The 24670-nt window shown below is 36.9% G+C and overlaps 2 protein-coding genes across 8 annotated transcripts in view; one reads left to right on the forward strand and one right to left on the reverse strand.

The window, feature by feature from the left end:
* lars1b (leucyl-tRNA synthetase 1b) overlaps positions 1-1333 on the reverse strand; it is a 36324-nt gene extending 34991 nt beyond the window's left edge. Inside the window, exon 1 of the mRNA XM_081391740.1 lies at positions 1238-1333. Within this exon, the coding sequence (XP_081247866.1) occupies positions 1238-1243 (6 nt within the window). The 5' untranslated portion in view covers positions 1244-1333. The remainder of the gene's footprint in view (positions 1-1237) is intronic.
* Positions 1334-3308: 1975 nt separating this feature from the next.
* rbm27 (RNA binding motif protein 27) overlaps positions 3309-24670 on the forward strand; it is a 27952-nt gene continuing 6590 nt past the window's right edge. For 2 of the 7 annotated variants that reach the window (XM_081390591.1, XM_081390594.1), the window contains exons 1-16: positions 3309-3537; positions 4080-4198; positions 4313-4431; positions 4752-4831; positions 8284-8480; positions 10765-11070; positions 12251-12469; positions 15308-15493; positions 17160-17315; positions 17416-17557; positions 18914-19067; positions 19202-19405; positions 21033-21152; positions 23182-23307; positions 23432-23506; positions 24588-24670. The exon at positions 24588-24670 is cut by the window's right edge and continues 85 nt beyond it. In XM_081390591.1, coding sequence (XP_081246717.1) covers positions 3467-3537; positions 4080-4198; positions 4313-4431; positions 4752-4831; positions 8284-8480; positions 10765-11070; positions 12251-12469; positions 15308-15493; positions 17160-17315; positions 17416-17557; positions 18914-19067; positions 19202-19405; positions 21033-21152; positions 23182-23307; positions 23432-23506; positions 24588-24670 — 2357 coding nt within the window. In that variant the 5' untranslated portion in view covers positions 3309-3466. The remainder of the gene's footprint in view (positions 3538-4079; positions 4199-4312; positions 4432-4751; positions 4832-8283; positions 8481-10764; positions 11071-12250; positions 12470-15307; positions 15494-17159; positions 17316-17415; positions 17558-18913; positions 19068-19201; positions 19406-21032; positions 21153-23181; positions 23308-23431; positions 23507-24587) is intronic. The other 5 variants (XM_081390593.1, XM_081390595.1, XM_081390592.1 and 2 more) reach the window with 4 other exon arrangements.

The raw sequence follows: 24670 nt of genomic DNA on the forward strand, positions 1-24670 counted from the left end.
TGTATATATACAGTAGTCAACATCTGAAGTGAATCAAAAAAGTTCATCAAAGTTGTTCAAAGACAAGAACAGGTATTGTTCAAAATTCATGTATAACTTTGATGAAAGGTTTTGATCCACTTCAAATGTTGGCTTCTGTTTATATACATACATTTACACACACACAAGTGGTAAATTTTTTAGAAACATTACTAATTTTAATGTCTCTTACTGACCCCAAACTTTGGAACAGTAGTGTATATTGTTACAAAATATTTCTACTTTAAATAAATACTGTTCTGTTTTTTATACTTTTTATAAGTATGAAAGGTTATAATATATATATATATATATATATATATATATATATATATATATATATATATATATATATATATATATATATATATATATATATATAATAACCTTTCATATATTAAGCAGCACAACTGTTTCCAACATTGTTAATAAATCATCATATTAGATTTATTAGCTTAAATCACAAGAATAAATTATATTTTAAAGTATATTAAAATAGAAAACCATTATTTTAAATTGTAATAAAAATCACAATAATGTTCTGTAGTTTTGGTCAAATAAATACAGGTTTGATGAGCATAATCCATTCTTTCAAAAACATTAAAAATAGTTTCCAAAACTTTTGACTGGTACTGTGTGTGTGTGTGTGTGTGTGTGTGTGATATATATATATATATATATATATATAGACTATATAGTCAGTTATAGTTACATTAAAGTTTATTTAAATTGTTGGACATATCTTGTATATTCAAATATGAATGAACGTTTCATCATCTTCTGATCTGTTAATTATCTAAAGCTTATTAAACCACAATGTTAAATTTGCTAAGCTATAAACTGGTACTTGAGCATTACTACTGTTCTGAGCTACACACATCAGCACCTCTGATTGACAGCTGTCAACTCTATTCATATTACTCTGCCAACAACTTATTCCGACTTGCCAGAGAGTGTTAGCTGCTAATCTGGTTGTAGAGATCGCTTTCTGTGTGGATCGAATATTTGCAACTACTTTTTGTTCAGGATTCAAAGAACATACATGAACAACGTTAACAGACACATATGCATGAAGCTATCGCTAAAGATAACCATGCTGCTCAATGGACCGGTTTAATCATTTTTTGGGGAGTTTGAGATCATGAAACAGGCAGTGCTACAAACCGCATGAAGTAAATAGTGCGAAACATCAAACCGGCTTAATATAAATCAAATTTACCGTCATTTTGAATAACTTCAGCAGGATTTGTTGAAGATAAAAACCCACGCTGCACTCGGCTGATGACACCGTTCAGAAACGTCACCGCCGGAAGACGCTTTGCACTATGGGTAATGTAGTTTTAAACGATTTCACTATTTCACACACAGAAAGAAAAGGATAATAATAGGCTACAGTTTTTTTTTTTTTATTGCTTACACACAATTTCTGCAACTATGACTCCATTTCTCAAACATCTACACACAAAACCTCAAAACACGCTGACAAGATGCAAAATGTCACACATCTCTTGCAAAAGAGAAGAAAAAACACTTCATCTAAAAACTGTTTTTGCATAGTAACTACACACAAACCGTCAAATGATTAGCCACATACACGCCAAACTACACAAATGTGAAAAATGTAAAACACTACTCTCTTGTGTCTTTTGCTTGTTCGGTGTGCAGTGGAGTGTACAGGAGTTTGTCACACACATGTATTGTTCACAAATACACTGTATACAGTATGTGCACAATTGATAAACTTTACATTTATTAAACTGAACTGAATCAACACGGAACTGAAGTTTTGGCTGTATAATGACACTATTGGCTTGTTAGAGCAGAATTTGAGATTTGCTACTATTGTGAAGCTGCTTTGAAACAATCTATATTGTGTAAAGAGCTACAGAAATAAAGGTGACTTGACTTGTATGCAAATATACTTAGTAAATATTTACAAAATAAACTGAAATGCAAGGGTCAAAAATGTATTTGTTTCTCAAAATATTGAGCTCTGATTTCTAAGTGATCAAATTAGGCATAGTTACACTATAAACAGAAATGCAAGAGGGTAAAAACTATTTATTTATTTCTGAAAATATTGAGTTTTGATTTCTAAGTGACAATTTCACGCGCTGATAACGTTTCTGTTATCAGATCTGCTGAAGATGTGGTTTCTGTTCATGTTCAAATCTCAACCGAATTATGTTTTACGGCCATGTCCAGGATAAAGAATATGTATGGTCACCTAAAATTAGGGTGATATTACTGTAAATGACTTACATTTGGCCATCTCTAAGTCATTCATTCCCTGTGTGACTTGCAAAAGCTTGCACTTCGTTTGGTCACACCACAAAGTGTCACTGTGGCCTCAAAGCTTCAGCACTCTGAGCTCGATTGCTGATGTCTGAGGTAAATCACATCCCCCTCATTACCATATGGACAAAGAAATGTAGAAATAAATAAATGTAGAAATAAATAAATGTGAAAATAAAGAAATGTAGAAATAAAGAAATGTGGAAGTAAATAAAAGTAACAAATAAATAAATGTGAAAAAATACAATTATACATAAACAAGGAAATAAAAGAATAGTATAAAGTACAAAAAGTATAAATACTCTTTTATTTATTTATTTTACATTTCTTTGTATATTTATTTATGTATATAGCCTATTTATGTATTCTTTCTTTCTTTTTTACATTTCTTCGTTTATTTATTTATTTATTATGTCAGTTTCGGAATTTCATATATTCAATGTATTGACGTATTTCCCCCTTTTTGTCATTGTTTTGGAGAACATTAGCTTATAGATAATAGTAAGGCTAACTAACATATTCATACAAAGAGCCGAACAACTTAAATTTTGTCTTCATGGGTCTTTAAAGAAATTATGATAACATCAGGTCAAATAAAAATCACTTAAAAAACAAATAATAAAACACCTGAATAACATTTAAACCATAATTATTAAAAATAACAGTAAAATTTTAAAAATATATATTAATTGTTATAATATTACAGTAGCCTAATAAATTAATTTACTAATGTTTTTGAAATCAGAAATATTATATTAAATATTCTACCTCTGATTACTTAAAGTTACTAAAACAAATAGTACAACAAAAACTTAAAAAATAATATAACCGTTGAAATTGCAACATTAAACACCTTTTTACTCATTTATATTTTGTCTTCAGACTCTTTATATGTTGGTTTCAGACTCGGTCTCTGGGAAACGTTTAGAATGAAAAGTCGGGGACTGGTAATGTGGTATGCAAATGATCATATAATAGCGTCTCTGTGATTGGCTGCCGACGTTGCGTTGTGTGACGTCTCCCCGTGACGTTGCTGAGATCCTCCAGCAGCTTGTCCGACGTGCCAGTGACTACAGAAGGCCCAGTGTGTGTTATTAGACGATGCTAGTAGGAGTTGCGCATAAACCCCCAGCCTTTTATCAGTATTAATCATATGCGCGTCAGGATGATTATAGAAAATGTTGACGCTCTGAAATCCTGGCTTGCTAAACTTCTTGAACCCATGTAAGTGATGAACAGTGATATTTGAAGCAGTGAAGCTAACTTGCGCTGCTAACATGCTAACCCATTAGCTGGGATTCATATTAATTATCCGCGCTGCAAACAGATATCGTTTCCTTTGATTGTATGTGTATATGACAGTTCAGTTGTGTTCTAGTCATTTATAAGCTCATAGTGTTCAGAAATCTAACAAAACTTCTAGTTAGAACCATGTAGCTGGAAGCTAAGCTAAGAGGGTCTGCTGGCTGAGAGGGGTGGTCATCAAAACAGCCTGATAGTTTTCATAGACTGGGCCAAAACAGGATCAGGCACAAGTTATTTTAGTTTTAGAGCCTTGGCATGTATGATCAGTCCGTATGAGTTTGCTTGGTGGTTCTTGTTTTAGCTGCCAAATTGTCTTGTATTTGATCTCAGTAAACCCTAGCAGACCTCTTGGACAATTGTTGTTTTACATGCATGGATATATTTGACTTTTGAATTAAATGGAAGACTTCTTGTCTTTTGCAAGTTTGCATTTACACAAATGACCGTGAGATCTTTTACAGATGTGATGCTGACCCATCTGCACTGGCGAACTATGTTGTGGCGTTAGTAAAGAAGGATAAACCAGAGAAAGAACTCCGAGCATTGTGTGCGGATCAGTTGGACGTGTTTCTTCAGAAAGGTATCGACAAAAAGTCTTCACATCCCTGATATTCTGTGGACATTGTATGCAATTATTAGTGAATTCAGGCCCTTTCTTGTATTTACTGTGTCAATTCATCTGCTTGTTTTACAGAGACTACAGGGTTTGTTGATAAACTCTTTGAATGTCTAACCACCAAAAACTATTTGGGAAATCCAGCTGCTAAAGAAGAAAGTAAAATCCCAGTGCAGAAGCTTGAGGAGAAGGAAGAGGTAACACCTGTTCTTTGTCACATTTTTTATGTCACTGAGAAATGTCCATAAAAAGTGCACATGCGTCAGGGTCATTTCTTTCTTTCTTACTATTAAAACTGTAGAATGTGCTTTAAACTACTTTTGGTTAATTCGTTCTCTGTTTCCATAGATAATGTCATTCGCATTTTTGTTTTCATATCAAAACATATTTACATATTACATTCAGTTGACGTGTATATAGGGCGTTATACACCTTAATATTCACGACAGCTTCCAGTTCCTTGTGTAAATGCATAAAAAAATAGTGTTAATATTTATACAATAACATTTGTTTTCAGCCTGCTCATGCTGAAGATGATAGGGAGAACAGAAGAAGAAGAAGCCCACTGAGGAATCGGTCAGACTTCAATGAATCACGGTTGGTTTCCAAGAGCCGCATCTTTAGTCTATCGTTTGTGTTGACAGATTTTCTTCATATGATCTGAAGGTTACAGGCTCTGTTTTGTGTGGGTGTTAAATATTCTCAGTTGTCTGTCTGGTTTGTCTTATTTCGCTTTTAGTGCACACTGTTTTCTGCAACTAGCAAACAAAACAATACTGTGGCGATTATACACACACACTCACAGATGAGCTAAAACATAATGACCGCCTGCCTAATATGCTAATATAGTCCTGCACGTGCTGCTAAAACAGCACCGAACCAGCGAGGCGTGAACTCTACAAGAGCCCTGAAGGTGTCCTGTGGTTTCTGGCATCAAGACGTTAGCAGCAGATCCTTCAAGTCCTGTAGGTTACGAAGTCTGGAGAGTTTGGAGGCCTGGGCAACATCTTGAACTCTTCATCATATTCCTCAAACTATTCCTGTGCGGTGTGGCAGGGTGCATTATCCTGCTGATAGAGACTCTTCCACCAGGGAACACCATTGTCATGAAGGGGTATACTTGGTCTACAACAATGTTTAGGAAGGTGGTACGTGTCAAATTTGTGTCCACATGGATGGCCAGACTCAGGGTTTCCCAGCAGAACATTCCCCAGAGCATCATTACACTCCCTCCACCAGCTTGTCCTCGTCCCACAGTGGATCCTGGTGAATCACTTCCTCAGGTAAACGCCGCACACGTGATGTAAAAGAAAACAGGACTCATCAGACCAGACACCCTTCTTCCGCTTCTCCAAGGTCCAGTTCTGCTGCTCGCGTGTCCACTGTAGGAGCTTTCGACGGTGGACAGCGGTTATCAGAGGCACTTTGTGGTGTGTTTCCCGTACAACACCGTAACTCGCTGCTTCACTACTACAGTACGATGCATCGTTGAAGAAATCAACTAGCTAGTCACGACTGTTTCCCAAAACCATACTGTCGCAAATTGGTCGTTCAACCACGTTGGTTAATGATGTCACAAATTTGGTGGAGTAATAACTTCTTTTAAAGTCCCTGTAAAGTCAAAATTAAGTATGTGTTCTGAGTTTGTCACACCACAGAAAAATGTGTTATTAGCCACCCGGCCAAATTTTAATGATAAAAAAAGCCGGCAAGTACATAAAATAAGCGATCAAAATCTTGAAAAAAATGAGCAGTAGTCTCTGCTCTTAAACGCTGGGGGCGTGTCCGCTGGCTGCGCTGAAACCACGCCCACTCACGGGAAAGCACGCTGCCGTCGACTCGCCACACTCAACTTTCACCGCTACAGCCGGAATGGATGCTCCTAGCAGCTTAATTTGTTTTACAAAGCCATACATGTTCGAGCCTGGACTACCTACTATAATTATAACATAAGCACACAAAACAACTTACACTCATTGGTGGGCAGCACTGCCAATGATGGCACCAGTTGTCGGCGCAACGGGAGGATGAAGGCCGAGGCGGGAGATAGTCGGTTCGGCCACATTCACCAGTAACAGCGGATTATCAGTCAATGAATCCCAGTTGTCTCCGACGAAAGTTGATAAAACTATCCCGTGTAAAATGATCACTACAGAGGCGGCTTTTGGCGGTGATCCTCAGCTCTCCATCAAGGTGGCTCTTCACAAAATTAATCCACCGCTTGTTGATATGATAGTTTTTCGGAAAGGACACCGATCTGTTTTGTACGTGATCGCATCCAGGTAATACGCATTTCCGTGACGAAGGCATAGCTAGCTAGCAAACTGTAGGATGTAGTAACTAATAGTACTGACAGTAACTTGCGATTGAGTTGCAAACTGATGTGAATGGGGCTCCAGTGCGTCATCAAGTAGGGGAGTGTCCAGGAGCTCAGGGGCTCCAGTGCGTCATCGAGCCCCCGTTTTAGCCCCGCCCAAAAACTCTGGGACACAGCAAAGGTGAAAAACTGTTTAACGGTCTAACTCCACAATTCAGTACTTCACAGTGCACAGTCTTTGTAATATGATTTAGCAATACATTTCTAACATTTATAATGTGTTTAGAATTTTTTTTTAGAATTGCCTTTACAGGGACTTTAATGAAACTGTTTAAGATTGAATTAATGTTAGATGTTTTGCTATAAATTATGGACATGGCATCTGAAGACTATTTCTATTTTTCTCAGTTGTTTTGCATTATGTCCAGATTCAATCATTGGCTCGTTCTTACTTACTAGAGCATGTTCGCACATGCGCACTCTTCAAAAACGGTGCTTTAAATCTCTTGACAAACTAAAAGACGTAAATGACATTTGTATGTAGGCTATTCTAAATTAAAGACACAGGTTGTACTGAATGTCAGCTTGCTTATTTTGCTCAAGACAAGAATTTATTGAGTCCACATGTCATGCAAACTAGAAACTCTGCTCCTGACCGCAGGTCGAGAGCTGTTGTTCCAACTACACAACTTTGCGATGCTGTTTGCGAATGTTCGTTAGAACGATGGTTTCGGGAAACTATGCTGATAATGACGGAATTCGCGATCATAGTTGGCTAATGCTGCTTTTGGGAAACGCACCCCTGACCGGTCTACCAGCTACGCAGAGTGTAATGCACCGAGAGTTGAGACACATTCATCCCATAACCATTATTAAACTTTTGTGCGAGTTGTTCCACAGTAGATCTTCAGTTGGCTCAGACCTGACGGGATAGTGTTCGTTCCTTCGTGCAGCGATGAGCCTCGAGCGCTCAACACCCTCTCGCCGGTTTGTTGGTGAATCCTCAGCGCTGCTGACCCGGAGAAACCCACAAGCCTCGCTGTTTCAAAAATACTCTGACCCAGTCGTCTTGCCATAACAATCTGGCCCTTGATAAGTCGCTCAGATCTTTATTCCTGCCCATTTCTCCTGCATCCAACACGTTGATTACATAAAATGATTGTCTGCTCACCATCTAATCTACCCAGACCTCAATATGTGGCCTTGTTAGGAGATGATCAACTATAAACGCTTCTCCTGTGACTGGTCATAATGTTTTGGCTCATCAGTGTGTATGTAATCATCAGTATATAAATTGAAATAAGTTTTTTCTATCTGAGTTTTCAAATGTGAATTTTGCATTATTCTGTCTTCAGTGTCACATGATCCTTCAGAAATCATTCTAATATGCTGATTTGCTGCACAAGAAACATTTCTTATTTGTATTAGTGTTGAAATTGAAAAGTGACAGTAAAGACTAACACTGTCACAAATAATTTCTGTGTACTAAATTTAATGCATCCTTGGTGAATAAAAGTATTTATATATATATATATATATATATATATATATATATATATATATATATATATACATACAGTATATATATATAAAAAGCTTACTGAACCCAAATTCTTGTACTAAGTATACCATAGTACTACCATATTAGGTGTCGAAAACCCTCGTACACCAGACATGAGAGTTTCAAAGCTGTCCAATATATTGAAGTCAGACCCTGTACATCTCACCTCAGGGCTAGAGATGACCGCAGGAGAGACGACCGTAAGCGACGGGAACTGGACCGTCACGGGAAGAGTGGAGAGTCGTACCGGGAGCGACATGATCGACGAGGAGGAAGCTCACGGGGAAGAAGCTACAGTCGCAGCAGGAGTCGTAGCCGAAGCAGCAGCCACGGAAAGAGCCGAGAACGAGAGCACAATCAGAGGAGAGGTAATGAACATCCCAAACCACTTCCTCCACATTACTTTCACCTATACTTGTGTGAATAAAGGAGTTCTTAGAAATGGATTTAATGGTTAAGCGGATAGTAACACAATGCAATTTTTTTGTCCTGAAATATTATTTTATTCGTAAATGCGCACAAACATTTAATTTATTCATAAAAGTACTTAAATACACCTCTATATGATGAGCATTTATTTAGCTATTTTTTTGGTAAAAAAAAAAGGACGGAAGGGTAACAAGAGCTGCACGATTAATCGTGAAAAGATTGTGATCTCGATTCAAACAACCACGCCATTTCATTCCAACGATTCGCCAGCGTCTATTAAAGCTCTGACAAAATAACACCGAAACATTCAGATCTGCGTTTGTGCTGCCGCTGATCCAGAGAGAGCAGGTGTCATGTGCAAGTATGAAACTGCTTCACAAACTGTTTTTACCATACAGTATCAATATTTACAGTAATTCAGTAATGTGGTACAGTAATTCAGATTATCACAGAAGTACTGGGATAAAAGGTTATAGTTCGGATATAAACACTGATGTCTACCATAGCGATCAAAATAAATCAGCTTGACCTTAACTTTACCTTAAAGGGGGGGGTGAAATGCTATTTCATGCATACTGAGTTTTTTTTACACTGTTAAAGAGTTGGATTCCCATGCTAAACATGGACAAAGTTTCAAAAATTAAATTGTACGTTTGAAGGAGTATTTCTGTGCCAAAAATTGTCCTTCCGGTTTGTCACAAGTTTCGGAAAGTTTTTTTCGAGTATGGGTCTTCGTGACGTCAGCTGGTGCGGAATTTCCTTATACTGGTCCTAAGGGCACTTCTCCGCGCGCGCGCGCGCGCACTCGTAGACCAGACAGAGAGAGAGAGAGCGAAAGCAGTACCTCATCAAAGCGCTCTGCTCAGCTTTTGGAAATCAATGTCACAAAGAAGTGGATTTTATTCACGAGTCCACATTGACGCTGCTGACGTAAGATGGTGAGTTAAACTGCTTCAAATGTCTCTGTGTGTTGTTAGCTCGGTTAGCACGGCTTTAGCTTCGCCCACACGGCCCGCCTCCAGACGCTCGTTTTTTTCCGGAAAGACTCGGTACAGCCTATCTTTCTTTTATAAATATAATAAAACTAAAGACTTTTTGGAGATATGAAGGATGCAATACTACTCTATAGGTACTCAAGATTAACAGGAGATTGAGTGAAAATGAGCATTTCACCCCCCCTTTAAAAAAAATATTGATGAATTATATTGTTACACCAGTAGGTGGCAACAAGGGACTGTTTGAAAGTGAAAATGTATTTGTCATTGAATCATTCATTCTAGAGATTTGTTCGAAAGCGCTGATTCATACAAGAATAAAACAAGTGAAGTCTATATGAGTGAGTCATTGTGAATCATTCATTCTAACCCATTTAAATAGACTGCAGAAATTAACATTTTGTCAGAACCTCTACTTTATTTTATATATATATATATATATATATATATATATATATATATATATATATATATATAATTCTGTTCAAAATTGTGAAAGTCTTGCAGCTCTATTTAAAAAATAAATAAAGGGATTGTCAATTTATCCGGAATCGTGCAGCTCCACTGTCCTGATATCATAAAGCCTCATTAAAATAATATATATATATATTTTTTTTAAAGTACTATGGCATACTCATTTGTTACTTCATCGGAAACACAACAGCTCATTAATATTTGAAGGGAAAAAAGTACACCATATCAAAATCATGTGCTGCAAACAACATGCCGGGGGGAAAAATCTAAACAAGAAATTTATATATATATATATATATATATATATATATATATATATATATATATATATATATATATATATATATATATATATATATATATATATATATATATATATATATATATATATATATATATATATAAATATATAAAGCTTTTGTTTTTGAAAATATATTTAAAAGTAAAAAACATATTAATACTGGTTCGTATGTGCAATGTGTCATGAAAATGTTTGTAACCAAGTAAAAAATAGTTGTTTGTTGGTTATGCCCAATACAATTTTTTGGAGTCATTAAATGAATTTTTAATTGAAGAATTGTCAGCTCAATTTTAAAGTAGAATTTTAAAAGATTTTTCTTTTCTTTTTTTATTACTGTGGACATTCCTATTTGTCTTTGACTGTGCTGTTAATCAAACAACAATATTGACAATAATTTTTCCTTTGCAACCAAGTCTTCAACAAATGAATCCTTTCAAATGTGCTTTATTTCAGCCGAGCACAGATCCAAGTTTGATCAGGAGCGGAAGGACGCAGAGCCTTACAACCCATCCTCTGCCCACATGGGTAACCCACACCACCAGCAGACCCACCCACCCCCCCTGCTCCCCCTGCCCCTTCCCCAGCACCAGTTCCCCCCCTCAGGGACCCCCGCCGTCCCCAACGCCGTAACCGTGGCAGCGCCGGCTCACCTGCCCGACAGCACCACAGAGAGCTGGTCCACTTACTTCACCAACCACAAAGACGGAAAGACCTTCAACAAGATCAGCACGCTCAAACACCGCTGCAGAGACTACGACGGTAAGTCCCTATCTACTTTTGTCATGTTTGGGGTGATTATGCTCGTATGATGAAATGAAGACAAAAAGCTGTGGCTAATTCTTTTAAAAGGCATGTTAAACCTAACGTTTTGTGAAATGTTTCGCTTAAAGTGTGATTGTGCTGTCTTTAAGTAAATGCCACTTGTGCCAGGTTCACTCATACTTGGTTTGCAGAGCGACATAATAGATGGCACGCGTCTCTTCATGGAGGTGTAAAAATAAGTTCTTTATGAAGATTTAAATGCAAAAGAGAGTCAGCTGTTTTTGTCAATTTTAAGTTTTCATATGAAATATTTGTGATGTGATGTTACCATAAGAAAAGTAGCTACATGTTTAAATGTTTTGCCACTTGCTTGAGCAACTATATAGAAGTAATGCATTGAATAATACGTTCAGATTTAGCGTTTAAACCTGAATGCGTCTATGAAAGATTGTTTAACTGTACTGTGTACAAAGAGGATCGCAATGCTGACAAAACATTTTCAGTAACAACTTTTGGATTTGAAATAAAAATAATGAGTAAATGTTGTTTGTGGTCTACAGCCGTGGATCAGGGGGTCACTGCAAACACATCATATGTGAAAGTATGTGTGAACCTGCACTTAGCTTGATATTTTAGTCATGTTTTAATACTCGAGGTCCAAATACGTTTTGCAGCCACTCTATAGTCAAAGTCAAATGATGTGCAACACTTCAGAAACACTGAAGCGTCTTGATATTCTCTAAGGACACAGTTTACTCTTCAGGGTGTCTGTTACTAAAGCGTCACTAATGACTGTGCTGTAGCGAACTCACCGCGTGGCCTTATGGGAACGGCATTATAGCTGCAGAGTTTATATTTACCACCCTGTACCTGGGGTATTTTTCACACTGGTGGGACTTGCAGAAGAGCGTCCACAGGGATGACATCGGGGTGGATGGTTAGCTCGATTTGTGTAATGATCTCTTACTGGAGAAACTGTGATTTGTTGACAAGATACGTGACTATCCATACAGCACTGTTTACATGGAGCAAACTCCACTGAAGAATGACCTCAGTGACACATAACCAGAAGTTCAATCACCTTGACAAGTAGTCCCACCTCAAGGACACGTACATCATACAAGCCTCACATTTTTGCTTTTAAACTGTTTTAATTTTTTTTTCTTTTTGTTTGCAGAGAAAGGATTTTGTATACGAGGTGACCTCTGTCCGTTTGATCACGGTAATGACCCTCTGATTGTGGATGACGTCACACTTCCTACCATGATCCCGTTTCCACCACCGCCAGTCCTGCCACGGATGCCCATGCCCCCCATGACTGAACCCCCCCCTGGCATGCCCATGCCCCCTCCCCCCCACGGGCAGCCCCCACCTCCGGGCATCTACCCCATGCCAGGTAAGTGTCCTTTGATTGCAGCATGCCTAGACTAGGCTTTTCAGTTGATGAAAAACCTAGTCGATATATACATGTCAAAATCTGCTAAGGGGCAATTCACTGTAACAATGCATCATCTTTTATTGGGAAATTAAACATCTTAATTAAACTTCTGATTATTGCCTTGATCTTTTAAACAACTGAGAAGATAGTGATCAAACTACATCACCAGTCAAGTTTATAGTATTTCATCAGCATATGAGAGTCAAATGGGACGACTACATGGACTCATCTCATGATCACTCATTTAACAGTTCATCTGTTGCCAAAATTCTGAACAAAATCATTCAATTGACCGTTCGCAAAGACCCGCCCCCCTTAGTTACTGTCGCTATGTCCGACAAGCTACGCCGTTTTCACGCCACACCATGTTCTCACGCAGTGAAAAATACATCGCGGAGCAGAGAGGAGACTGACAACACGCTGACCGTCAGGACAGACCAGGTTACTTTTCGGTTACGTTTGATATTAAACATATTAAACAAAGTCTCACCTTTCAAATTTAGTCATTTTTTTAAAAGAAATTTAAACAATAAATACCGTTTTGTGGCTCTTTAATGTGTCGTGACAGATCGCTGTAGAGCATCTGTTAAAGCTGCGCGTGAACCGATCATCTCTTACTTCTAGTTAATTTATAGCCTCAAATAAACATGAACAAACATAAGAAGGAATGTTGTTTTAACCACGGAAAGACGTCAGTACACTTTGTTTTTCTAGTTCAAATCCTCCTATGTTAATCTACTAACTCTCCTGACTGCTTTGTCGGACATAATGGCGGATGGCGAAGTATGATTGGTCAGATCATCTGTCAATCAAGCTCCCTGCGAAGGGTCAATTCAATCATTAAGTATTGAAAATATTCAAATCAGGAATGTCAGAATCAGAATGCGTAGTTCGATCATAAAAATGTCCGTCAAAACCAACACATGTCGAACGATGTTCACTAACCCGGTGAAGTTTGTCAATTTGGATTGCCATTTATTCTCTTTAGCTGAGATATGAACTATGTTTGACTTTTGGGTAATTATAAAACGCACTGTATACGTTCTAAATGCTTTTTGCTTTTTAGGTCATTATACTTATTTTACGGAAAGAAGTTTATTTCGTGGCTTTAGTAAATGATATCATACTTGGCCTATCAAAAATATTCAGCTGTTGCAGATTCATTTCCAAATTTCACTGTTAAAAATCAGGTTAATTGTTTTACCTGGGAAGGAGTGGTTTTGATGCACAATGTTGTTTTCATTGTCGTTTATAACAAAACTCTTTTATTTGAATGCATTGAAATGCAGATCCTGTTGTAAATGGTGAAAAATCACTTGAAAATTGTCATTGTATTATTACCCCTTAGCAGATTTCGACTCTGTATATATAAAAATGTATCTAAATGATGATTGTGTTTTATTTATCATTATTAATTTCATTGTATTTGTTTCATTTTTATATTATATTGTAGAGCTGCACGTTTTATCACTTAAAGGTCACAATCTCGATTCACACACCTACTCAATCTTATTTCTAAATGACAATGATTCGCTGTAATCTATTAATCGTTTGAGTAGTGTGATCATCACAGCGTAACATTCGAACTGTGTTTGCGCTGCCGCTGAGCCAGAGAGAGCCGTTGCCATGTTTTATAGGTGTGAGTGAGTCACTGAATCATTCATTCAAACCCATTCTTTTCAATAATTCATTCAAAGAAATTAAACATTTTAAATAGACTGCAGCAATTAACATTTTGTCAGAACCGCTAGTAAACTAGAGTTTAGAATCGAGGGAGAATAATATTTTAAACAAAAAAATCATGATTGTCAATTTATCCAGAATAGTGTAGCTCCATTATTAACTGATTTTAAAATCTTTAGGTGATTGTATTTTTTTATTTATTAATTTAATTATTTAATCAATTCATTTGTTAATTATGAATGTTGCATTATTTTCTCCTGTTTACTTTGTCTTATTAAAAATATACGTAATTATTAATTTCAAATAAATATCTTTTTCTTTTTTTCTTTTTTTTTTTTACATTTTTCATGGGTTATTGATTAATAAATGAATTAATAATTTCATTTTATTATAATGTTTATCAATTGACATTCAAATCTTACAACTATGCATTACAGTATTTTCCAGAAAATTAATCGCACCATAAAATAAATCACACCGGGTCCAAATTGCATTGTTGAGAAATGAATATATTTCATTATATTATGATATGCATTATATATGTTTGTCACATTTATCACATTGAGAAATAATGTAAAATATCAGTATAAAAAATGACACGTTTACAAACAGTGTAAACGTGTATGTTAGTTCCCCTCACTACAACTTACAATACATCTGTATTCAGAACTGGAATGGAAAAGAAGTATAAAGATAAAATAAACAACATTCCTTATAAAAGCCAAGCCTAAACAAATGTATTTAAAGTGGTAATGAAACTGCCAGCTTGTGGAAATGGCCTATACAAATAAACTTGGGCTCATGTACCACTTTCACTTGGCACTAATCCAAAATGTGTGCACTTTGCACATTTTACAAGCTTGACGTTAATTGCATTATACAAGTCGCTTAGAATAGAAGACGCAGACTGTTTTAGGTAATACAAAAATTGACTTGTGTTCCAGAAAATTTGGTAAATAAATGCAATTGTTAATGTTTAGGAATATTATTCGTTAATTTTTGAGATCTTGAGAATGACTTTATATTAACAACAACTCGGAACGGTTGTCCTAAAGTGCACTAATGGAAGTTAGCTGTAGATGAGTGCTTGAGTTTGCTCTTGTCTTGTTTTAGGGCCTCCTCTAATCCCAGCTACTGGGATAGACACTCCACCCCACTCCAGAACCAGAACCTCTTCCCCTTTGGCCCTGCCTGGAGTGGGACCACCTCCTCCTCCACCTCCACCACCACCACCACCACCTCCTTCCTCTTCTTCCTCCTCTTCTGCCTCTCTCCATCCTCAATACACTCTCTCTGAATGTAAGCCACTGCGCTTCTCTCTCCTCATCTTGAGCAGTGGTGCTTATAGCTTACTGTCTATATGTGTGTTGTAAAGGGGTCATGTCAGATTTCTGCACTACATCGATATTCCAGCTACTTGTGTTTTTCCTGTCCATCAGAAATGGATTTACATTATAAGTTGCCTTCAGGGAAGAAAGTCTGACCCCTTTAAAGAAAGCAGTTGATATACTAAGCCTCTTTCCTGTCTGTTGGTGGTGGTTCTGGTCTTGTCGTGTGTACATCAGTTAGTGGGGGTGTAACGATACATTTATTAGTACCGAACATTTTCAGTACGGGTCTTTCGGTTTGGTACGCATGCGTACAATATTGTTTACATTGATATACTTTGTTGCGAGCACAACTGAGAAAAAAAAAAAAAAAACAGGACACAGCGTGAGCTGCTGACGATCCAGCTCGTCTTAAACATAAGACTTTTTTTATATTAAAGTCCCCCTGTAGTCAATAATTGTATACAATTCCAATGTATTCATCTTTGATCACCAAAATGACATTTTAAAAAAAGAATGTACACCCTTGCCTCATTTAGTATACGCGGTTCTATGAATATGCAAATGAGCCCCGCCTCTATTCACTCAGAGATCCACTCGCTGACGATCACACGTTGATCTGATTGGTTACAAGGTAGTTTGTGACGTCAGAAACACCAGTGATTTCAAAGCGTGTTTTTGAGACTGTCTTTGGTTCACTGCAGTTTTAAGGAGAAAATACTCAGCAATGGTTTCGACTTATGAATTTACACATGGTTTGTCTTAAAGCATATTAAAAACCCCACATAGACATATAAACTACATTAAAAACTTGATTTTTACCACAGGGGAACTTTAAGCACATCAAGCTAAATAATAAAACTACCCTGCTGTCAGATGCGTGTGATGTTTAATGCGCTTGAGACGTGTTTAACTATTATGGTTGTATACTTATCTGTGAATGTTACAAATTTACATATTTCCATCTCACATAAACGATTATCTTGACAGCAAGTGAGTCTGTTTAACTCTATAAACTCTTCCTTCCAATTACAACAGCACCATAAACTGCAGTGTATTTGTTATTTATAAGCATGCCTAGTTTGTTCAGTAAACCACTAAAAACTTTTTTTTTCTTTTTTCTTTTCGCTGTACCGAAAACAAAACAAACCGCGAGTCGGGTTATTCATTCTGAGTACTTATTTTTTGAGGTTGTAAATACAACAAAGCTTACGTTATAAAAAGAGTATATATAAAGAGTACGTTATAAAAGAGTATATATAAAGAGTATGTTTTAAAATAAAATACCGTTTTTTTTTTCTACTTCAAAGTTTCATGTTTCGTATCTGTCACTTGCTGTTTCTTTGTTATTATTTGTGAAAAATGAACTAGCAGTTTCTGAGTGAAAATAGTTTCAAAGCCATTTTGTTTTGAGTGTGGTATATCAGGGATGTTTAATGTCTGAAGGCTGCAGTGACAGACTCTGACCATGTAGTTGTGCTGCTGCTGCATCTTACACTCTTGAGAATTTGGAGAAAGTTCTCTCAAACACATGAATACATGTTTCATTTATCGAAGGGAAAGAACCTCCTGTAGTGTGTTTTTCCTGCTGCACTCTGTACATATGGTTTAACACGTGTTTGTTGTGTCGCATACAGACAGCTATGACCCCGAGGCCTATAACCCAGAGTCCCCAGCACTGACCGGCCCAGGCAGAGCTCAGTACCGTCATTTCATCCCTCGCATCCAGACGCAGAGACCCAACCTCATCGGCCTTACCTCTGGTGATGGACAAAACTCACGAGGTATCAGATGTAAAATATCAGTTCCAAACCAATGACTATTTTGCCTGAGAATTTTAAATGTGTTCATCATGACAACATCAATTTAAATTTGTTTAATATGTATTTTTAGCAGCTAACATAGTGATTCAGACGGAGCCGTCTGTCCCGAGTGTGTCGAGCAGTGAGGCGAGGTACAACTCTGAGCAGGAGAACAGGAAGAGGTGTCTGCCGTCTACTGATGGCCCACTGGTCAAAAAGCCCTGGATGGACAAGTGAGTGATGAGCCACTACTAACTGTTTTAGTAGATCTTATTTTGCAGTCTTTCAAGAAAGTATATGACCTTTAGAAATTAACCACAAATGTGGTGTGTGTGTGATCAATGACTGATGACTTTTCACAGACTGTGATGATGCGTTTCCACAGCGCCGCATCATCAACATCACAAATCTAGTATGACTGGTAGTGTGGATCTAGTCTGTAAATCTAGTTTTTAATCACTTTTTCTTTTCTGACTGCTGAATTCAGTCTCTCTACATTTGTTTTGGAAAGTCGTGGAAACATTATCATGGATTTTGTTCTTTTGCTATTGGACCAAATGGGAATTTAAACAAAATTTAAATATATTTGCTGTCGTCTCCCATTCACTGTTATTGAAGTTTACACAACTATGAGAACTTCAGAGGACCCTGGAAATGTGAAAAGGATCCAATATTGATTATTATGCTTATTATTACTTTGATCATTTATGTACTTTTTGTCAAGTCTCTTATGAGTCTCTCATCAAAAATACAGAAAAAAAACTGTAGTATTTTAAACTAGTACTACAATTTAACATAGTGGTATTCTACTTTAATATACCTTAAAATATAATTTAGTTCATTACGCCAAGCTTTAGTGTCACATGATCCATCAGAAATCATTCTAATATTCTAATATTTATCAATGTTGAAAACAGTTGTGCTGCTATTTTATAACTTGTTTGTGTGTGTGTATATATTTTATAACCTGTGATACTTTTTTCAGGATTCTTTGATGAATAAAAAAGAGCAATATACAATATACACTACCATTTTTGAAAGAAATTGATACTTTTATTCAGCAAGGATGTGTTAAATTGATAAAAAGTGATAATAAAGATTTATATTGTTAGAAAATATTTCTATTTTGAATAAATGTTGTTAATAAATAATATTATGCAGCACAACTGTTTGTGCATTGATAATACTTTAATTTTTAAATCAGCATATTAGAATGATTTCTGAAGGATCATATGACTCTGACGACGGGTTATGGCTGATGATAATTCAGCTTTGATTCTTAGAAATAAATTATATTTGAAAATATATTAAAATAGAAAACCATGATTTCATTATTATGTACACAATATAATTTTTTTCTGTATTTTTGATCAAATAATATAAATTATAAATGTAATAAATTATGGATCATTATGCTAATTATTACCTTTACCTTTAAATGTATGTATTGATAAATAATTATAAATTTTATTTACATTATATTTAGTGTCTATTAATTAATATTGTTATCTTTGAACACAAAGGAAACTACAATGAAACAGGTGGATGTCCTGACTGAGATGTGTAATGTTGTCTTTTCTGTTTTACAGGCAAAATTTCAATAACCAGCATAAACCCACCTTCCCGAAAAAGATTTATTACGTCAACACCAAACTAGAGGTCCGCAAAATCCCCCGGGACCTCAACAACATCACCAAACTCAATGAGCACTTCAGCAAGTTTGGAACCATAGTCAACATTCAGGTAAACCTTCTGTGTAGATTAGATTATGAACTACATATTTGCTATTGTTATGTAACACTTTTGTTATACAGGTCAACGAATGTAGTTGTTGTGATTGTGATGTAAAACTGTGTCCTGTGTTGTCGTTTCCACAGGTGGTGTTCGGGGGCGACCCAGAGGCAGCACTGATCCAGTACACAGCCAATGACGAGGCTCGGAGGGCCATCTCCAGCACTGAAGCTGTTCTGAACAACCGCTTCATCAGAGTCTACTGGCATAGAGAGCCCACATCCAGCACACAGGAGCAGGGTCCCGGTCAGAACGCAAACCCTGGCCAACAGCAGCCCACGACACACAAGGTCTGAGACCCACTTATGGATGATCAGATTCAGAGAAAATGAAAACTGGAATGCACAATACATTATATTTTTATGCTATTTTATTGCGTTGCTCTTCTAACATTTGGAGAATGAGCTCTTGCTGCCCAGCCCTACTGTTGATAGTTCCCCCATAGAGACGTTTGTATCCGTTTTAATAGATTGTTAACTCAAAAATGATTGATTGATATGCTTAACTGTGACTACGGGTGTCACGATTTCGATTTTAAATCGAAATCGATCGAAATTAATGCTCAATCTCGATTATCGAATCAAAAAATGGAATCGTCGATGCTGTCACGTCCCCATGTCACGTCAGCTCGGCTTGCAAAGTGAAAAAAAAAAAAAAAAAAAACCTTTTGAAGTGCAGCGAGTCGAGCTGCAAACTCTCACGCATTCACCATGAGACACACGCATTTGACACTTTTCACACGCTCTCACGCACAGAAAAATCGCGAAGCAAAGAGGACACAGAGACCGACAGACTAGAGCAGGTTACTTTCTGATATAAAAAATCTCAGCTCTCAGATTCTGTCAATTTTAATACGTAATTCAAACAATAAATACCGTTTTGGCGCTTGTAAATGTTACGTGACAGATCCCTAGCGGCAAGTGAAGATGCGATGATCGATCTCTAGCTAATAGTAAAGAAAAACACGAACACTGTTGAAAGATAGTAGCCTAGCCTAGAACTTACCGAAATGTATATTACTCATCAGAGGTGTCAAGTAACGAAGTACAAATACTTCGTTACCTTACTTAAGTAGACATTTGGGGTATCTTTACTTTACTGGAGTAATTATTTTTCAGACGACTTTTTACTTCTACTCCTTACATTTTGATGCAATTATCTGTACTTTCTACTCCTTACATTTTAAAAATAGCCTCGTTACTCCTTACATTTTAAAAATAGCCTCGTTACTCCTATTTAATTTCGGCTTGTCGTTGTAAAAAAACGACATATCGCCTCCTGAATACACATCGCGTCAGGTAAGCGAGGGAGAAATCGGGGCAAATCGCGTCAAATATTGATTCAGAGAGAGAGAGAGAGATTTTTTTCCTTACATTACTTTTACTTATTATATTTTTTACTTATATCATTAAATAAAATTAAACGCAATAACGCATTATATTTAATTATTTTTTTACCTTAAATAATAGCCTACTACCAGCTGATAGGGTTCTCTGTATGTTTACAGCATTAGGTGAGTTTTTTTTTTTTTTTTTTGAGACAAATTAAGCCCATCTTGTGTAGCCTACCTAATATTTATCCAAATGAGTCAATATTAAATCAAATCACAATAATCGAATTGAACTGAAATAATAAAAAAGTGTAGCTTACCAGAAATTGTACCATGTAAACATTGTAACATGTTGTCACTAAACCTAATAAAATTCAGTTTAGTTACTAAAATGTTAGTGACAATCACAATACACTTATTGTGATGCAATTTTTTTACAGTCAAACAAATCGAGAATCGAATCGAACCGTGACTTTAGAATCGAAAATGTAATCGAATCGAGGATTTGGAGAATCGTGACACCCTTAACTGTGACTGATCATCGTCATTCGTTTACATACTTTGACCGAATTTCGTTTTGTGTGCAGGTCATTCAGCAGCACCCTGCAGGAGCTTACGTGCTGAATAAGACCTTCCCCAAACACCAGACTGCCACGGGAATCATGGGCGGCACTGAACCTACCAGCCCGAACCAAGAGCCGTCAGTGGTAAAGAAAACACTTGAGTGTTTGCACACATCTGTTCAGAGAGAATATAAACGAGTAGGAGTGTGATATGGCTCTATATGAGCAGGGCTGTGATTAAACCATAGGCACAAGAGAGAGCCACATCGCACGGCTACGAGCCTCCGTTACTAGACGTCACTTTAGGACTAGTAACTAGGGATCGACCGATATGGATTTTTTTGTGCCGATGCCGATACCGATTTTTTTTTCATCAGCCTTAGCCGATGACCGATACGGGCTGCCGATTTTCTTGGGCCGATATTTGGAGCCGATACTGCTTTTGCTCACACAATTTAAATCATAAAAATGACACAATGATGATAACAAATGTTACAAGTCTCAATTTAAAAAAAGAACATTTATTGAACTTAAAAAAAAAAATATTTGACAAATATTAAAAACATGTGAGGTAGAAGAAGTTAAAAAAAGTTCAGTGCTAAAATTATTGAAAACAAATAATAAGCATAATTAAAATTCTTTAAGTAAATTCTAAAAATAAATATTTAAGCATGAATAAAATAATTACACTATTGCACACAGTAGCAACAAGCAAGCAGCATAATAAACGTCTGTCGTTGCTATGCAGACATGAACTGCGCTCTCCATGTTGACATGGAGGAAGAAGGACTAATTTATTTCCTGCCCTTTACGAATATATTTATGGAGATGAGAAATAAAAACCCACCCTGTCCAGCTGTGATCACATGTTCGGCCGAGCTTTCGATGCTGTCGTATTATTCCACAACGCTTGCGGCATTCTGAAAAGTATAGATGTTTTTATCTCGATGCGGCGCGGACGCGCTTGGAAAAAACGAGCGCGTCGCTTCCATTATGACCGCGCATACCGCGCGCCTACATTTGAAATGACGAACTTGAGCGCGCAAAAGACGCGATATGTGAACAGGCCCTAAAAAAATTATTTTTCATCTCAACACGGCATAGGAGCGCCTGCACAAACGAGCGCGCTGCACAAGCGTGTCGCTTCTTTTATGAGCACACGTCCAAACCTCAGCCAGGTGGTCGCTGAATAAAACTCCCACAAATATCACGAAACAACGTCAGCATTATTAAATCCTATGACCAGTGTTCGTAACAGCTGCCGTATATGGATGGCCTCAAACTTAGCTATTTGCAGCTCCCCAAATACAATGACAAGCAGTTTTAGGCATTCACGTTTTCCATTTGAACCCACAAACTTGCTTAGTTGGACACACATATAGAGCAACGTGTTTCCAATTTTAAAGTGTATGGCAATATTTCAGCTAAGTCAAACAGTTAAAAGATGCTTTGAAAGTTTAAAACTTGCCGTTGTCTTGAAGAGGCTTCCAGCACTCTGTGTGGGAGGGGCAGTGCATGGGCTGCGCGTGAACTGCAGCGTCTCCAGCAACACAGAGCTGCCTGCGGACGCCTGTCTGTAAATAATGCAGGGGAAAAAACTATCGGCGAACGCAGCAGCCGCGTATCGACCGATGCCGATACACGTCAAACCCGCAAATATCGGCCCGATTTATTGGCCGACCGATATATCGGTCGATCACTACTAGTAACGAAGGACCTTTAAGTCGCTTCATTGGAGAGTATAATGAGAGAGAGAGTAAACGAGTTCTTCAGTTCAATCTTATATTCATAATAAAAAATGTCCTCTGAGGAAAGCGATATCTTAGTATCTTTTTAACAGATAAGGGGATTTCCCATGATAGCGCTAGTCAATGCATTTGCCGGTTGCATCATGTGAGGTGTTCTTTAGAAATGACCTTGTTTTACAACCCTTTTCGGGTCGATTTCAATATAAAAGTCTTTGCTTCGCTTGATTCACTCATAAAGATTCTTGTCGCCATCTAATGACGTAATAACTATTTACATATTAGACTTCTTTCAAAAACATTTTAAAAATCTTCCAAAGTTTTAACCGATTGTCTATATATATATATATATATATATAAAAAAAAACACATAAACATGTAATAAATGTTAAAAATCAACAATTGTTTGAATTTCTCTGTTAAACAAGGGTTTGACGCCATCTTCGAGTTTACCGAAGGGTCCGTTCTCACGCACGGTGTTGAAAACCGCATCAAAGTCATTAGGAAAAACGGGCAAAGCGCTGGAAGCTCAGGAGGTTCTGAAAAAGAAGCATGTGAGTATTTCCTTTCTCCTCCTCACCTCTGTAAGCTGATACAGGCAGATCCACCTACTAGGATTGCACAGTCTGGTATGTACTTATGAGTGCGCTAACGTGACCTCTGACCTCTGGCCTTCAGGAGGCGTTGAAACTGCAGCAAGACATGAGGAAGAAGAAACAAGAAATGGTTGAAAAACAGATCGAATGTCAGAAGGTATGAAAGATTTCAGAAGTAAAACAAAATAAATGTATATATACCACCAGGTAAAAGTTTGGACACACATACACGTTTTTTTATTATATTTTGATAGTACTGTAATTACAAATTTTTCTGCATTTTAGAGTATTTGTGTTCAGTTTTTTCTGTTTGGCTAATAAATGTCAGATATTTTTATGTTGACACCCATGCCATATGTTACATTTATCTAATATTTACTGTGTACAAATAGCATTACCTGGTCTTTATTTGAAAAACATATGATTCCCAGTCTGCACAAACTTGCCAGATTACCAAGTAGACTGTTGGTTACAATGTTTAGTTCCTTTTTATTTGTTTCAAACAATTTTTTAAAAATACTTTTATAGGATTGATTACAAAATCAAGAAATATCTATGTAAATTATAAATATACACTGAAGAAAATTATAAACGCAACACTTTTGTTTTTGCCCCCATTTTTCATGAGCTGAATTTAAAGATCTAAGACTTTTTCTATGTACACAAAAGGTCTATTTCTCTCAAGTATTGTTCACAAATCTGTCTAAATCTGTGTTAGTGAGCACTTCTCCTTTGCCGAGATAATCCATCCACCTCAACAGGTGTGGCATATCAAGATGCTGATTAGACAGCATGATTATTGCACAGGTGTGCCTTAGGCTGGCCGCAATAAAAGGCCACTCTAAAATGTGAACCATTTAGCAAAAATAATAAATAAACCACATATCAATAAATAAACAACCACATGTCCATGTGTGATTTCACAATAGCACTATGCCATATTATGATTTTTAAATGGTTTTAATATGTCGTGCAGCCTTAGAAAAGGACTAATAATACAGTTCATGGATTCTCATCTGTGGAATGCCCCACTTCACACGAGTAAATTGCAATCAAGGTTTTTTTTTTAATTGAGCACTTGGAACTTAATCAAGGAATCGTGACAGCCCTAAAGTTATTGTGCTTGTCCTGATTCAGTCTCTGTTGAATGAATGTGATCTAAGGAGTGTATATTAGAACTACTAGTGATTTCGTACATGCAGTTTAATGTAACTCTAAACCTGAACTGGCTTCTGCAGGTGCTGATAAACCGCCTGGAAAAGAACAGAGGGATGAAGCCAGAGGAGAGAGCAAACATCATGAAGACTCTTAAAGAACTGAC

The sequence above is a fragment of the Scardinius erythrophthalmus genome (genome assembly GCF_964197995.2).
Source record: "Scardinius erythrophthalmus genome assembly, chromosome: 17".
NCBI classification, from domain to species: Eukaryota; Metazoa; Chordata; class Actinopteri; order Cypriniformes; family Leuciscidae; genus Scardinius; species Scardinius erythrophthalmus.